This window comes from Adiantum capillus-veneris, chromosome 28 (assembly GCF_014529385.1).
Source record: "Adiantum capillus-veneris isolate H3 chromosome 28, ASM1452938v2, whole genome shotgun sequence".
Classification (NCBI taxonomy): Eukaryota; Viridiplantae; Streptophyta; class Polypodiopsida; order Polypodiales; family Pteridaceae; genus Adiantum; species Adiantum capillus-veneris.
In genome coordinates, this window is record NC_140958.1 from 14,994,425 (window position 1) to 15,011,664 (window position 17,240).

At 40.4% G+C, this 17,240-nt stretch overlaps 1 protein-coding gene across 1 annotated transcript; it reads left to right on the forward strand.

Moving 5' to 3' along the window:
- The first annotated feature begins 16,407 nt into the window (after positions 1–16,407).
- Positions 16,408–16,975, forward strand: LOC147420088 (uncharacterized). Its single transcript, XM_086504946.1, has 2 exons — positions 16,408–16,531; positions 16,605–16,975. Exons 1-2 carry the CDS (start codon positions 16,408–16,410, stop codon positions 16,973–16,975), a joined length of 495 nt encoding a protein of 164 aa, XP_086361072.1.
- Positions 16,976–17,240: the final 265 nt, after the last annotated feature.

Below are 17,240 nucleotides of genomic sequence, written 5' to 3' on the forward strand. Positions count from 1 at the left end.
TATCCCAGGATCACCGTCTGTTGATGGGGCAGTAAACTGGGTTGATCCTTAGATGCTGCGAAGCATTCCTATAGTATGTTTCATCTGTTGGTCGCTGCTCAAACCATTTCTTTTGCCAGAGGGGTTAATTGTGAATGATTGTCTGAATTTGTAGCGTGGTGACAGGAACATCTCTGTAATCACCTCTGTTGTTTGGCTCAAGGGTAGGTAGCATTTTTTGTTTCCATAATCTGGCCTCCTGTCGCATCAGTGGAGGGTGATCATCTCACGTCCAAGGTTTTTCACTACTTCATCTGGAGTGATCATGAGCAGAGTAGATGACTCCAACACTTTCAACTCATATTGCTTTAATGGTAAAAATATGCCAAGCGTGCGTAGGACTTGAATTTTAGCACAAGGTAAAGAGGTTAAGGATGTTAAGGATGGGGCTATGTTAAAGGTTGAGAGGGGAACCAAATGCCCTGCATGTTTGTCAGTGAGGGTGGCTTCCCCATTGTACTGGATCGAGCTTATGAGTTCATAAGCCCTTCTGAAATCCGTTCCCCATGGTAGTCGTAGAAAGATGTCAAACTCTAGACACCTGGCCACTGCTTGCACTTCGGACTTTTGGTGTAGTGTCCACAAATCCCTTGGAAAGATGGTGATCTTTACTATCTCTTCGTCCGTTGCTTGAATTTTCGATGAAAATATTGGCTGGTATTGCTTTGAGCACCTGTTCAGTGATATGGGCCTTCTCATTTGAGGATAAATCTGTGATCTCATATGGTGTTGCTCCCCACTGCCTTTGTGCTTTCCTTCGAGGCATCCTGAGGCCATCTTTAGATTGGAAACTGGATTTAGCAATTGATCAAAACCGTCGGAAAGTTGAAGAAAATGCAAACTTTGACCATAAAATGAAAAATGAGTATAACTTTGTCAAAACTACCCCAAATTTGACCAAATTTCACCAGTGCATTTAGGATTACTATAGACACAAGGGCATAAGGTACCTCTATCAAAAAGGTACATGGATCGTGATCCATGTAGAGAAGCATCTTGCAATTTCAACTAGTGGAGGTTGTTCCTAGCCACATGCGGATGCTACTGTGCAAATTTCTCTGGTTTTAGAGTTTGAGGAACATGGATCACGATCCATGTTTGGTAACATATTGAAGATCTAATGATACCAGCTGGTAGGGCTCATCAAGAAGGTGCCTTGGTCCAATTTTTTTGGGATTTGGATCATTGGTTTGGTACTTAGGTCAAGTTCTGGAAATCATCAAACTTAGAGAAATTTGGCATTTTGATGTGGATTTTGCAATCCAAATGACTTGAAACTTCATGGCTAGGCTTTGTTGAACATACTAGGCCAGATGGTATAAATTTTTCTTTGGTTAGGCAAAAAGGTACATGGATTGCGATCGATATTGATTCTGGATGATTTGTGTCTGAAAAGCACAACTTTGCCTAGCTCCCCACCAATTTTCACTAGTTTTTAAATCTATCTGAAAGGGGAAATTGGTCCAGGCAATTTGCACAACTTTGCAGGTACCCTTTTTCTTTGTTTTGACCACAATTTCACCTTTAATGTTACATCTCCTTGATGCTTGTCTTTCACTTTCTTCCGGACTCCCTTCTGTTTCAGCTGGCTTTGGAATAGAGCCCTAAGAAGTTCCAATTACTGCTCTGGCCAGTGGGGTAGCTTCATATTCTTCTCCTGACCCTACTCCATAAATTTTTTTGTTGGAAACAGACTATTTCTCCTTTGATTACTGCCAAATGACCATTTGTAGACTAAAGGTAACAAACCATGAGGATTTGATGATTTTTTAAAAGCCCTTTTTGTGACTATGTTTGCATGGTCAAACATACTTTTGCATCCCCCTAGCTAGTGAACAACTCTTGCCCGGATTTTATCTCAAGGTATATGGATCACGATCCATGTTGGGAGCATTTTGAAATTCCAACTAGTGGAGGTTGTTCCTGGCCACATGGAAATGCTACTGTACAAATTTTTCTAATTTTAGGGTTTGGGAAACATGGATCACGATCCATGTTCCACCACCTTTTGCAACTGTTTTTGCACACATTGATTCTTCCAGTTACCAGGGGTCTGCTAATGAAAAGTTTTTGGTTTTGGGTGAGTTTTGAAGTCCCCCATTGGCCTTGACAATTTGCAGATTTTGCGACTTTGATCTGCTCGATCTGTTGTTTTGGTATTGTTTTTGTAGTATGGGACATTCACAAATGTTCTTGTAGGGTTAGTGATCATACCTGTTGAATTCTGTGTAGTAAGAGCTATTGAGGTGGTCGCAACAGGCATAAACAAAGGGGAAAACTCTATGCTTTTGTGTCTCTCTCTCTCTCTCTCAATGCAAATGAGCTTATGTTGCCCCATTTGGCTATATGTTCCCAATCTACCCGGACTGCCCCATTCATACTTACCTATTGATCATGTCTTGCTGTTCATGTCACCTACAATTCGAACCGTTCTTCATTCTGATATTCAGTCAACAAATGGCCTTCAATCTACAGTTTTGATCCTTTAGAAGTTGGCTCAAAATCCGTCGTGTACCAAATCTTTCCATTTGCCATGTTCAAAGCTTGTGCTGCTTTGAAGATTCCACGTTTGGTTTCAAAAGTCAATTCCAACTTTCCTGGCTCAAGTTATTATTTTTTGTTGATTATTTATCATTTTTAGCTTTTTAGTAAAGAAAAATTAGTTACAATTATTATTAGTTAACCAAAAATTTGCCAAAATTAGTGTAATCTCTCATACATATTCTTAACCTGGCATTTAGATGATGTCATTATGGCTCCTAATTATGCATGTTAAGAGTTATAAGGTTTTGAAAAATTGTTAAAGGAAAAGAAAAGAAAAAGAAATGATGCTAATGTATACAAAATGCTGATCTTGCTGCATTCTCCCCCCTTCCTAGAGTGAGTTGCCCCAGATGAACATGTGTCAGAGTCCATGGGAACAAAGTATGTGTCTATGCATAGCCGTATATTGTGGCTCTATGATGCAAATCAAGGATATGCATGTGGTAACAAAATGCTGTGAAAGTTATGGGTTTTGAACAATAAGTTCAGTGGTTTTTGATGGTGAGGTTATGTTGAAGCTACATGGTCCGAACAGAACTAATTGTAGAAGATGTGCCCTTTGTTTGAAAGTGGCCTCTAGAAGTTGTGACCCTGCCTTGTCTTGTGATTGAGGGCTCTATTTTGGTCGCCACTGAAATTGCTTGGATGTGGTCTTCATTGTCGAGGCATCCCGTGAGCGAGTCTGTTTTGGTTTCCATACCCACTTGACTTCTTTTGGTTGTCAATGTGATTGGATTGGCCTAGGTTGCTTGACAAAAGCCTTGGGCGGTTTGTCGAGGTTGGGTTTTTGTTGATGCATCATGGGTAGGCTTGCATTGCCACGTCATTTGGGCATCCATAATTTCTTCGGATTGGTTTGCATGATGGACTTTTTTACCCAGATTTTCCTGACCACCGTTGGAAAACATCGTTGGATTGAATTAGGTGGTGATTGGAGAGGTTCCCATACGTGGTGTGATTGTACAAAGGGTGTGGAGAAATATTGGTCATCTTGCCTGAGCTGCAAAGTATTATCATGCCAGTTTGGTATGGCTTGATAAGTGCGCATCCACGGTACTCCCAGACTAACTGCTTTGTTAAGATCCTTATCCTTGACCACATGAAACTGATGAGGATAAACTATTACATCAACAATTATTGCTAAATTTACATGTCCCAGACTGTCCATTGTGCCTTTGTTTGCCACTTTGAACCCCATAGTATTTGGTGTTAGAGGTTCCTTTGTTAATTTCCTGAAAGTGGAGTAGCTGACAACATTTTCTCTTTCCCCAGTGTCCACTAATGCACACTCGGTGGTGCCATCGGCAAGTTGCAACTTAATGCGTAAATCCATGCTACCTAACCATGTAGCCTCCATTTGTATGGATGCTATTGGAGGGGAGTTGATACAATTGTTATGTTGGACCTTTTTCTGAAGGTTTGTCGGTTCCTTCCACTTTAATATTTTGTTTTTGGCTTCTTGCTGTGCCTATTCCCGAATGTCATGGACTCAACTTCTGTGCTGGTCTGTGGCATGTTTTGTTTGGAGTTCCTCTGGTGTTAGCGGAAGAAGATATTTCTTTAATCTGCAGCCACTCATCCAATTAGGCACCTCCTCACCTGCCAATGTTGCAAGCTTGATGGTGCCACTTTGTGATATATCATGTATTACAAAAGTCCCCATCCCTCTCTTTTTGAGTTTTTTGGAGTGTTGTTTAAGGGTATATACTAAAACGTAATTCCCTTTTTGAAACTCCTTGCTAATCACATGTTGATCATGGAAAGCTTTCATTTGTCTTTTCTGAATGTATATCTCGGCTACCGCTCTTACTCTAGTTTCATCCAATTGCTCCAGGGTGTCTAGTCTCTCCGACATCTCGTGTTCCTTCCATCCTAATTGGCGACTCGTAGTGTTTTAATTAAGAATTCCATGGGTAGAATTGCATTAATCTTAAACACAAGGTTAAAAGGAGCCGTCCCGATGGAAGTTCTAAAAGCTACTTTGTAAGCCCATAATGCAGTGTGTAGCTTTTGATCCCAATCATTTCTTGAATCACTGACTATTTTGGTGAGCAACGTGCATAAGATTTTGCTGGTGCTCTAGGCTTGTCCGTTAGCTTGTGGGTGATAGGGTGTTGATTTGCGATGGATCACCATGAATTTTTCAAGTAAGTTCTAAAAGCTACTTTGTAAGCCCATAATGCAGTGTGTAGCTTTTGATCCCAATCATTTCTTGAATCACCAACTATTTTGGTGAGCAACGTGCATAAGATTTTGCTGGTGCTCTAGGCTTGTCCGTTGGCTTGTGGGTGATAGGGTGTTGATTTGCGATGGATCACCATGAATTTTTCAAGTAAGATTTCAATGACATTGTTCAGAAGGTGTGTTACCCTATCGCTCACTATTTCAATGGGTAGACCATATCTGGTAAAGATATGTTTGAAAAGAAACTGAGCCGTAGTCCGTGCATCATTTTTCTATGTTGCCTTTGCTTCTACCCATTTGGTCATGTAATCTATTGCTACTATGATACAGTTGGTTTGCAATTAGTAGATAATGTTTTGTTTCTTTTGCTACAGTTCTCATTCATGTGTTACCCCACCCCTCTGGGAAGGTCTTGTTTTTTAAGTACTCGATTATGTGAGTACTCCATTTGGGTGCTTGTACTACTCGAAATAGGGTGGCGTATTCCATTGGAGGTTGCTTTGTACAGATATCACATGATTTTACATAAGTATGGACACTGTTTTCCATTTTTTTCTAGTAGACTCCTAGTCTCTTTAGTATTTGGTAGGTTTGTGTTTCTCCACTGTGAAACCCCGTAAGTTGTATATGAGCCTGTTTGAGGTAGTATTTGTATTCTTCTGGCTGTACACATAGTCTCAAAATCCCATCCTTACCGTGCTTGTATAGTCGTCCTGCTAAAAGTTGGAGATTTCTTGTTTGATGTATTATTGATGGTTATATTTCCACCAACAATGACCTCTTCACTCCACCTCGGACATTTCAATGTTAAACATGTACAAATTTGGAAGATCATCATCAATACCTTCCGGTGCTTCCCCATGGAACAATCTAGAAAGATGATCTGCTTGTGTGTGTGTAGTGCCCTTTTTTACGACTACTGTGAAATCAAACTCAAGCAATAGTATAAAACAGTGAATAATCCTTCTAGTGTTGCAAGGTTTGTTTACCATATATAACAATGCTTGGTGATCTACAAAGAAAACGAACTTGTTTGCAAGAAGATAGTGTCTAAATTTTTTGACAGCATATATCATTCCTAGACTTCTCTTTCCATAGTGGTATGATTTTTCTCCATGTAGTTCGGTCACCTACTAGAGTAGCAAATAGGAAAATCCATTTTCTTCTTTCCTAGCTGGGCTAACATGCATCCTATGGCATAGGCTGATGCGTCAACATGAACGTGAAAGATCTTGCTCCAGTCAGGGGCTTGCAAACTTGGAGTAGAAATTAATTGTTGCTTCAATTTGTGAAAAGCCTGTTTGCATTATTCTATCCATTCAAATTTAGCAATGAGGGCAGACAACGGCTTAGATATTACAACATACATGTATATAAAGCACATGTAGTACCCACAATGTCCCATAAATGCTTGCACTTCTTTCGTTTTCGTTGCTCTCGGTAGTGCGGCAATTATTTGTAAATTTTTTTGATCAGTGGAAAACTTGTTTTTGGACACAATGTGGCCCAAAATTTTACCTTGTCTTACCATAAAGACACATTTTTCAGGGTTTAAGCAAATACGATAAGTTATGCACTTTTTGAAGAGTTTCCCTAGATGTGTTATGTGATCACTTCTCAGGTGAGAATGAACACAAAGATCATCCATGTATATCTCTAAAAATTGTCTGAGATATTCCTTGAATGCATTACTCATTAGTCTTTGAAAAGTGGCAAGTGCATTGGTCAGGCCAAAAGGCATTACCTTGTATGCAAATATGCCCCACTCTGTTGCAAAAGCTGTCTTATGTTGATCTTTTGCTTTGATGGTTAACTGGTTGTAGTTGAAGAACCCATCTAAAAAACTATAGGCCTCCTTCACCACAACTTTCTCAATAACATGATTTGTTATTGGTAGTGGATAGTTGTCCCGGATGGTGGCATCATTTACTTGTTTGAGGTTTACACAGACACACAATTTTCCATTCTTTTTGGGTACTACCACAATCGGGGACACCCAATCGGTGTGTTCAATCTCGTAGATAAACTCCACATCCTTCAGTTTGTCTATCTCTTCCTTAATTTTCTTGGCAAAAGTCTCATTGTATGTATAAGGACGTTGTCTGCATGGTCTGGCATCACTTTTAAGGGGTATCGTGTGCTGACAGATCTCTAGATCTATCCCCTTTAGGTCTTTGTATGACCAAGCAAAGACATCTTTATACCTTCTGAGTGTATCTATGAGAAGCCGCTCTTCTTCTTTGTGGCAATGTATGCCGGCTTAGGTTCCTCGTCTGGTTCTGCTAAGTTTATGCATTTGGATTTTTCTGGCCCATCATATGAAGTTCCAGGCACTTTTGGGTCTCGTTTGGGTTTTTGCAGCACAATTTTTCTATCTTGAATAGTGTACTTCTTGTAATGGGAAAGTGCATTAAATATATCATCGTTTGATTCCTCATCAATTTCCAACTCTGTTGTCCAAACTTCCTTCAAAGCTCGTTTCAATTCATTGTACTTGTTTTTGTGCTCGATTTTGGACACCTTCGTTGCTTTTTTGGAAATGCTTTCCTTTAGTGGTTTTTGTTTGTTCTTCTTTTTCATTTTTGTTTTGTTTGAGTCAAGTTTCATGTACCTCTTTGATATCCCATATTTAAGGCAATCAATTGCTTCAACCAACCTTAAGTACTGCGTTTTGTCGGTTAACTTAGGTATTGAGTATTCTTTTGTCTTGTTTTGTTTGTTCGTGCGTTTATTCCGATATCTACGCTGTCTTCGAGGATTTTGGTTCGGAAAATCATAGTAGATCATTTGTCGATCCTTTCATTTGATGTTCTGATCTGAGCTATTAGAAAGCTCGTCATCTGCGTTGTCCTCTAACAACTTATCCGTGGAGTCCTAGAATGCTTCTTCATCCATTTGGTCAAGGTCCCTTACTGAGATTTCATCCACTATGCGTTGACAATCTGCAACCCCTTCCCTGTCAGGGACTTCCAATTTTGATCTTGGATTTAGGCTGACACTCGTCATCTGGAATGGAATGACATCATATCCTTTCTCATCACAGAATTTGGTCAGAGTCACCTCATTCACGCATACATCAAGAGTGGCCAATATCTGTTGCCATCCAAAAGGTTCGAGCATCTCTTCTGGTACATATGCCTCGTCTTGTGTTGACCTATCATGAATGCAATCCTCTTTTTTTAAATACCACCGTTAAAAGCTTCACTTGTCCAATTGTGAGCCTTGTTTTGCAGCCAAGCCGGTATTTCTCCTTCTTGGTCAGTTGTGTAGTTTAGTTCCTCTTCTGGGGTTCGTTCCACATCTCTATAGCTATGGTCCGTGACACTGATCTTTGTAGTGACATCCTTGTTTCTTACGTAGATGTAGTGGTAACCCTAAGCTTGTACCATTTTGAGCTGACGCATAAATGGACTCCCCAATATGATATCGAAATTGCTGCTCATAATGAAATTCATAATGGCGAATGTATGTTCATATGCAATTCCGCAAGAGGTTACTATGGTTTGCTCCAAAATGCCAATAGGTCTCTCTAGATACCCATCTGCTAATTGAAGTTTCATTCTAATTTTTCAAAGAGCAAATTTTCCCCATTTTCCCCACATTGCTTGGGTGGCTATGGCTATTCCAGCTCCACTATCCAATATTGCTATCGACTTTATGTCTTTGTACTCCACGGACAAGGTAGTATTTCCTTCTTCTCCTTCACAATAATCTTTTACCTTGTTCACTGGCACTGACTCATGTTTAACTTGTTTTGAGGTTTGGGTATTCAGTATTTTTGGAGAAGCATTTGGTGGCAGAATTCCCAGCCCTACTTTCTCCAAAATTTTTCCCACCTCTGTCCAAAGATGAGGTCTTATATGCAGTAACTCTGATAGAGTTAGCATACAACGGATAGGGGACGACATCAGCTCATGAAGAGTTTTGGTATCCATCATCTTAATATTAGCCTTCCATTGAGATGGTACTTTCTTTACCTCTGATTTGGTTTCATGGTTGCCAATAAATGAAGGTAAATTTTTCAATGAATGAGTTTTGCTCTCTTCCAATATCTTCGTACCTGCATCACCATACAGTGATCGAATATCATTTGGGTAGAGCTCATGCTTGAGGTGAATCTCCATGATAGGGGCTGATTAAAGCGTTGCACTTCCATCCTTTTTGTTTCTGATATGCTCCCACAAATCTTGTGTCCATTGTTCTTCCATCTCAGGAATTGGCAAAGGTGCTTGCAAATACATTCTCTCTGTCGTATTGGCTGCCATCCTCGTATCCAAGGGCGTTTCCTTTATGAAATATTTTTGGTCTTTGTCTCCAATCCCTGTCTCCTCTAACTCTTGAATTTTTTTACGGATTAACACCTTGGTTTTTGGAGCAATCGGAACTGGTGGTTCCATAAGCGCTTGAGCGGTTTGGATGAGTTCGTTGCACATCTTTAACCTCTCTTTCTCATACCTTGGGTAAGGGTACATTAGTCACCTATCCTGGTGGGTTTGGTTAGGCTTTAACCTAGCATCGTAAGCTTTTAAGATTGCGTCCAAGGGTTCAAAGACCTTGTCCACCAAGACAGATCCTCCCGACGGTATTGCTGATGGCTTTGCTACATCACCTTTTTCCTTAAGGTCTCTTTCCATCCTCAACCGTTCCTTTGTTTCCAGTAATTTGGTTTCCAAAGCCTTTTTTTCTTTTTTTCTTTTGAATTTTATCTTGTCTCTATTTGCCTTCCAGGATTTCATGGGGTTCTGATAGACAATTTTTCTATCTCTGTTTGGCTGGATGGGGCATTCCTTGCAGCCTCATGTGCTTGGGCTCTCATTATTGCATTTAGTGGAATGGTTGGTTCTATTTCTGATCCACTTGAGGTTGGCACAATTCTGATTTTGTTCATGATTGCTTTCCCTTTGTTATTAGGGTTTGTGGACAATGTGGAATGAGATGGTCATTGGTACACCCCTCACAAAGCCCAAAACATTTAATTCGTTCTCCTTTGTGTGGACAACTCCTTGCCCAATGATCACCGCCGCATTCATAGCATGGTCCTACAGGTGGCGGAGAAGCTTGTCCCTCGTTAATTGTCATGTCTAGGAGAATATCCCCTAGGTTTGTAGTTTTGGTTTTCCATGAACATAAGCATATTTTCATCGACCAAGTAATGGTTTTTTGTTGGTTGAGCTATGTATGATGGCTCTGGCATCTCTTCCGGGACCATCCATGGAATTTGTCCCTTTGAAGAATATGCATTTCCATCAAACCCTCTCTCATAGGTATTGTCTAAATCTTCTCGGTACGAAACTACCTGGACCATACTCTGATCAAAAGGTGCCTCTATGGGTTGAGAAATCCTTACCATGGCCTTGTTTTCCTGGGGTAAAGGAGTTGATGCCCCAACATAGGTTGAGGTTTTTCCTGCCCTTGGATTGCGTTATTTGGCCCTACTTGGTATCTTCAAGGGGGTGGAAACTGCAGCCCTTCATGTGGCCCGTATTGTCTCTCTCTAACATACTTTCTATTATAGAAACATTCGTGGGTTTCATGGTTCGTCCATTTTTGTTCAGTAGCACACCACTTCAATACACGCGGTACGTTTACTCCTTGCCTGTGTTGAAGTTTGCATCACCGAGTTGGATGATCTCCTCCACAAGTGTCACATTTTTAGGTGAGCAGTCATCGTGTGCTTGGATTTGTCCTGTTTCCTTGGTTCATCCTTCTGATCACTTCCTCGATCATTTGATCAACGTCCTGCACAATTGGGTTTTGCCCACCCAGTTTAATTGTGGACTCACTAGTGGTTGAAGAGGTGCTACTCATCCCTTGGTCTGTGTTTTTTGTCACCTCTCCATATGCCTTGCAATTGTCTACTAGATACAACGCCTCTTTTGTGACTTGCTCAAAAGTAACACATGCCTTTAAGTGCAAGTCTTTTTTGAGAGTGTCATTTCGCAACCCTTCTATGAAAAGAACTGACAATCTCTCATCCTGAGGTAGTTAGCAGGGCATCCTTTTATGTATTTCTTGAAATGAAGCGAGGCTTCCTTCACCTTTTCCTTCTCCTTTTATCTAATGCATAGATTTGGGAGACAATATTATGCTTAATTCCTCTCTTTGAGAATTTCTCAACGAATTCTTGGAGAAGTTGTTGAATACTTGGGAATTCCAGGCTGCTTAAAGGTTGAAACCATGTCAAATCAGTTCCTTCTAAAGTCAACCCAAAACCTTCATATTGAGTATGGAAATCAGTTACCCGTTCCGCCCTCAACACTTGTTTGAAGATCAAAACATGGGCATACGGATCTCATGATCCACTATACTTTTTGGGTACACATTTTGCCACTTGAGATGGTCGCATACATATGGACTCCGCAACCATCCTCACCACCCGTGGTCCTCCTGGGGTGGTCTCTCTAGGTTCATAATCTCCCCTTGGCACTATAATTGTATTTCTATCTGCTATACGTTCATCAAGTTGATCTCGTGTAATAGTCGGAGGGATTCTAGTTTGTAAGTTACATCAGGTGCCACATTGCCCCTATGTGTGTTCATAGAAGCCCTAGACCCTGTTGATCCCATAGGCCCTGTGCTCGAAAATAGTTCATGTCCAAAAGAATCTTCTACTCTGGTTCTCATTGGACTTACATGCCCAGTTTTTGGTCACGTGTGAGTAGTCGTGGTTTTCACTTCTTCTGGATTTACATAGTAGTCCATACTTGTCCATTATGACCACCTGAATACTTCTCCCCTTTGTGTAAGTAGAAACGTATATCTTTTGCGGTCAGTTAGTTCCTTGATGCAGGGTTCATCACGTCTATAATAGAGTGTTTGTTCTCCATTATTGAATTTATATAACCCTACATGTAAGTGTTGTCTGTATTAAGCCACTATGTCTCATTGGTGCATTTGAGGAGCGTGTTTTGCTTATCCATTTTGGGTGGTTCATCTGCTAGCTCTTCATCTACCTTGTCCTTGGTGCCAGTCATCCCCTATTTGTCCACAATAAAGGGGTTATGAACCACTACGTACATCATTCCCTCTCTGTTGAAATATCTATCCCCGTCATAGTCCACATCTACAAGGTCTCTGAACTCGCTTGGGTTATTTTCCAACTTAACACAGTAGCGGTCCATTCCATCCTTATAGATTTTGGCCTTAAAGCACATTTTCAAATTGAAACTTCAAGCACAACAATTTTACGTCAGATGTAGGTTGAGAAGGACCCGCCCCCATGGAAGCTTTTTCCTTAGGGTTCAACTTATTGGAGTCCTCAGTCATTAGGCTGTATGATCTTTCTCACCAGGTGTCAGAAAAGCTTTCCTCTATAATGGGTTCTAAAGGATGCAGCGGTCTTTGATTCATGCTACCTTCATTTGAATGATTGCTCACTTGGTCTATGATGCTGGGATTCCTATTCTGGTACAATCTTCCTCATCATAAATACATGAAGAATTGATATTGCAAAATCCAAACCAGGTTACCTCATCAGCTATCCTGAATTCCCCGTTCTGATCTTATTTGTTGGGTAGCATTCTCTAGCACTTGCACCTGTCAAAAAATGCTTGATAGCTGTGAGTTTACAGCCATTACTATTAGTTCTAGCTTCCAATCGACAAAATTTCACTAGGTTTTCAATAGCACACAATTTTACTCACAACATCAACAATTCAGGTCCATTTTCAATTTTGAAAAAGCCACGAGGTTCCTGTGGACTACCTCTCTGTGTGGTCAAATTTTGCTTTTATTCTGACTCAGAGGAACATGGATCGCGATCCAAGTTGGGAGGACAAATTGACTTTTCTTGGTACCATCACATCCAGCATGACTAGTAGGTCCTATGGTATCAAATTTTCGGAAATGGCCCTCTGGATTGAAAATTAGGTCAATTTTGACACTTTACCAGAGTACTTGGCAATTTTGGGCTTTTGGTTTTGTTTTTTAGATCCAAATTCAGTTTTGAGAAGACCACTAGACTCCTTGTGATGTCCTCTAGCTATGGTGCAAGTTTTGCATCAAATTGTGTCAAAGGAACATGGATCGTGATCCATGTACCTCTGTGCCAGAATGTACTGAAACTTGACACACAACTAGTCCTTGGTCTACTGATGCTTTGGAGGTTTTTTAGGTCAACCAAAAATCAAGTTTAGGGTCTGTTTTAATGGTTTTCCCCTTGATCTATTTTTTGCCCTTTTGGCCCACCTTTTGACCTTTTTTTTTGATAAGAGTGTTTTGGGAGAAAGTATTTCAAATGTTATCACTTTTCTACCTGCCAATTATCAGCTCAAAATTCCAAAAACGTACATGGATTGCGATGCAAGATTTTGGCATGACCTTTCGTGAGTTTGTGTTAGAGGGTATGGTGATGCTTTTCCCCAAATCTTTTTGGATTTGACCCACATTTTCCAAGTCAAAAGCAAGATTTTGTGTCTGCTTGCGGTTTTTTACAAACAACTCCTATTTTGGTATTTTGATAATGTTTTTTCACTTTTTTTGCCGTGGCTCCTTTTGGAAAAGTTGTTCCCTTAGTTCTTAAGAGTGCATTGGTCAAATTTCCCTTACAAATGTCCACCGGGTACATGGATCACGATCCATGTTGGGCAGCATCTGGTCATGATTTTTTGTCCTACTAGTTCCCTGCTTCTAGTTGATCCCAATTCTCATCCCTTTTTTGAATTTGGACAAATAAAACTTCAGTTTTTTCCAAATTTTCTCAATTTTCAAGGTTTTGCTCTACTTAACCCAATTTCGTGAGTTAGATGATCTTTTAGCACTCCATTTCTGACGAAACTCAAGGTTCTGATGCCTGAGAGTCTGTTCTAAGTAAAGGAAACAATTTCTTCTCACTTTGCCTCAAAGGTACATGGATCACAATCCATGTTGGACAGGCAAGCTAGAAAAATTCTGCACAATCTGTCTCTAGCAAGATTGTATATCCCCTTTTCGCAAGTTTTGTTGGGTTTGGTTATGGTTTGAGGCTTTGAACATCAATTTTATAACTTTTCACAGTTATGGTCTTTGGCACCAAAATAAGGTTTTGGACAATTTTTCCCCTGATCCTTTTGGTACAAATTGATGGTGAAAATTGTTATTAACCTACTCCTATAAAATGAAATAGATGCACAAACATAAATGAATTTAACAGTACAGAAACATCAATGAAGTGTGTGGTGAAATAGTCCATTCTAAGGATGGGAAAATCAACGAATGAAATATTCTCTTGTACTTCACTCACAGCTTTCTTTGCTCATAAGGAGTAGCACTAGCTAGTCTCGGACTCTAGTCTCTACTAAGCACTAAACCTACATTTAGATGCTTTACTGTCTATATGTAAACGGAATGGGTGTCAAAAGCATTGGAAGGGATTTTTCGTACAATTGAGTCACTCACCACATAAGGATCGACTTCGTCGATAGCGGCGCCAATGTTAGCGGATCGTCTGACGAACATTTGCAGCATAGTTTTTTGTACTAACATAATGTCAATATGCAAGGAAGCGACTCGGGATGGGACACGGAGACTTAATGAGAGTGTCAATCTCGCCAAAGAGAACGCAGAAGGCTATTCATACTATGACAAAAGCAAATCAACCACTTCCTAGTCAGAAAATCAGTCTATGTCCGATCTCACCGCTTTAGGTTATCACGCCTTTTTGGCATCCAAAAGAATTCAGAATACAATGAAACTTAAGGAGAGATATTAGAACAGCTAGGGTACAATCCTACCAAGTTCTGCAGTCATCTGGGAAGGTACATAATTTACAATCCATCACAAAAATGTGCAGAAAACTAAAACAGAACTACACGAAAAGGTTCTCCTTAAGCATAGAAACACTTATCCAAGGTCAAAACATAAAAAAAACAACCATTTAAGACCTCAAATCAATGCATTTAGCTCACAACAAGACGTCACGAACCACATCAGGATCGAGAATGATTACACTTAGATTGTAGAGCAAGAGACAAGGAACACAATATACTATTCGGAATTGAATTCTGATTACAAGACAAGGAGAAAAGCGGATTACAAGTTGTAGCAGCAAGAAGCTCTCACAGTCGACGTCCAATCCTCTCACAAGCTAATGATAATGTGTTAGTCAAAACTAAGGGTTTTGACTTAAGAGCTAAGGGGACTTTACAACGGCCATTCGGCCACTTACAAGGGGTGTAGACTCAGAGAGACTAAGAGGGAATGAAAAAATATATTACAATTGGGAATCCTTATTAGCAGAATTACACCGCTTCTTTTGAAAAAATGAGCGAGTACAACAAGGTCTGGTGTACATCCGCCTTTTACGTGCCAGTCCTATGTGTCCACCAAACAACAAGATCCTTTATCTTACACAAATATATCCTCTAATCTCTAATTAATTTTTTGTCTTTCTGGAAACTAGTAACATATCGGATGAATAAGATATTTGCCTATGCAAGGAGGTTCTTGTGGGGAGGGGATGACGACCATAAAAAAATCAGATGAATAAGTTACTGCGTATGCAAGGAGGTTCTTGTGGGGACGGGACGACGACCATACAAAAATCCCAAAGATTGCATGGGACACTGTAGACCCCAAGACTTTTTAACATTTTGTACCAGACTTGGCTTAATTTGGGATATGCATGGGCATGTTAGAAGCATTTTCATTTTAAATCATTGCACATGTATGCCTATTTAACATGATTTGATGATGTCACATATAAATGATTAGATACAATTTTAAAGCATTTGCTGATGTTTACATTAAAATTTGAATGCTATGTTAGTTCTTTTAAGGGAATTTCGTAAGTTTTTGACCTAGTTTGGCCATTTTCGATTATGGAGAGATGTGATGGTTAATGATTGAAGAGAGTTTTAGGGGTTTAGTCTGATGAGAGAGATAAATTCAAATCAATTTTAGCCAAAGTAGATCTTTGAAGTCTCTTGAGTTTTCCTTAACTCATGTTTAATGCATGTTAGTTGGTTGAAATTGTAAAATCCTTGTTAACTTTTGAGCTTTCCTTTAGGGAAACAAGGGAAATTTACACCAGTGTTGGCATAATTACCCGTAAAGCTTAAAATTTTGACTTAAAAACCGGTCGGGCGAGTTTCAAGATTGGCCTTAGTGTTACCTCTTAGAGAAGATGTAGTGTTCTAGCTTTGCCAATGCTCAGTCCGAGTAAAAGTGCAGTAGTGAGGTCTTGAGTTCAATTCTAGTCGAAGTGGATCTTTGAGGTCATTTAGGATTGTTCTTTACGAAACTCGAGTAGGGTGCTATAGAAAAAGTGAAGTGGTGAGTTTAAAGAGAGAGAGAGAGAGTGAAGAGAGCAAAGGTTGAACTCAAGGCTCGAGAAAAATTGGCCTAGATCTTTGGGGTATTGGGTGTCCGTATATTGTTGATGTCATTTCCGAGGAGGAATGAGCGTGTGAACGTGACTCATGGGAATCATTAAAAAAAAAAAAAAAAAACTGTTTTTGTTTTGGCATGGTTGTTCAGTTTTCAAAACGACACATGGTGAGCCGCCAGAAGAGAGAGCCGACAGGAGGGTCGCGAGGAGGCATGAGAGCCTGGGAGAAGGGGGCGCGAGCACGAGTGGGGATGAGGGCTGGAATCTCTGTCTGTGTTCCATGATGAGGAGGGCGCCTATGTGCAGACAATGGAAGAGAGGAGTGTCGTAAGTGGATGGAGAGGGAGGCAGAGGGACTCGCCAGAGAAGAGGGTCGCCATGAAGTAAGTAGGAGGAGGAGAGCCAGAGCTGGTAGGAAGGAAGGAGGTGAGTGCGGAGAGCCCGAGAAAAGGAGCACGAGTGAGTAGGGAAGGGGGAGCCCAAGAGGACTGGTACTCTGTGTGTGTGCGCCCTGCCGTGGTGCAAAATTCAGGGTCACAAGAAGAGAGCAACCGCGAGCAGAGCCAGAGAGCGAGAGCTCAGGAGATATCTCTAAGCAGTTACGTAATAGAGAGGGAAGAGAAGAGCTCTAAAATGATGGAGCCAATTAAAGAGAAAGGAGTTCAAGTAGTAGACATGTTTATGGATTTAGAAGCACCTAGTATTTCCTTGGAAATAGGAAGCCATAGCATGACAATAGTGCAATTAGATGGTGGAGTAGCAGTAAGCTTAATGACTGAGCAGACTATGGGAGAGTTAGGATTGAAACAAGTGGAACCTACAAACATCATTTTACGCTTGGCCGATCAACGACGTGTAAAACCTTTAGGGATTTTACAAGGAGTCAAGACTATAGTGGCATGACTTGAGTTTTATGCGAGTTACTTGATAGTTTGACGACATTCGTATGAGGCATCTTTTCTAATTTTTTTAGGGAGACCTTGGCTTGTACAAGCCAGGTGTGTGCAAAGTTGGCATAAAGGAGTGATCACTATTGGTCCTCGCAATGATAGAGTGGAACTGCGAGTTGTCTCTAAGGAGCCTCTGGCTGTGAGAGGTGTGAGACATAACAAGAAAAACAGATGCATATGGCTTTGGCAATCACTGTAATCTTCAATTAATCAAGTCA

Bases quoted from the DNA above. Each gene is read 5' to 3' on its own strand.
- LOC147420088 (XM_086504946.1), top strand. From the start codon at position 16,408: ATGGAGAGGGAGGCAGAGGGACTCGCCAGAGAAGAGGGTCGCCATGAA. The intron at 16,532-16,604 runs GTGAGTAGGGAA...TGCAAAATTCAG, and splicing joins GCCCGAGAAAAGGAGCACGA to GGTCACAAGAAGAGAGCAAC.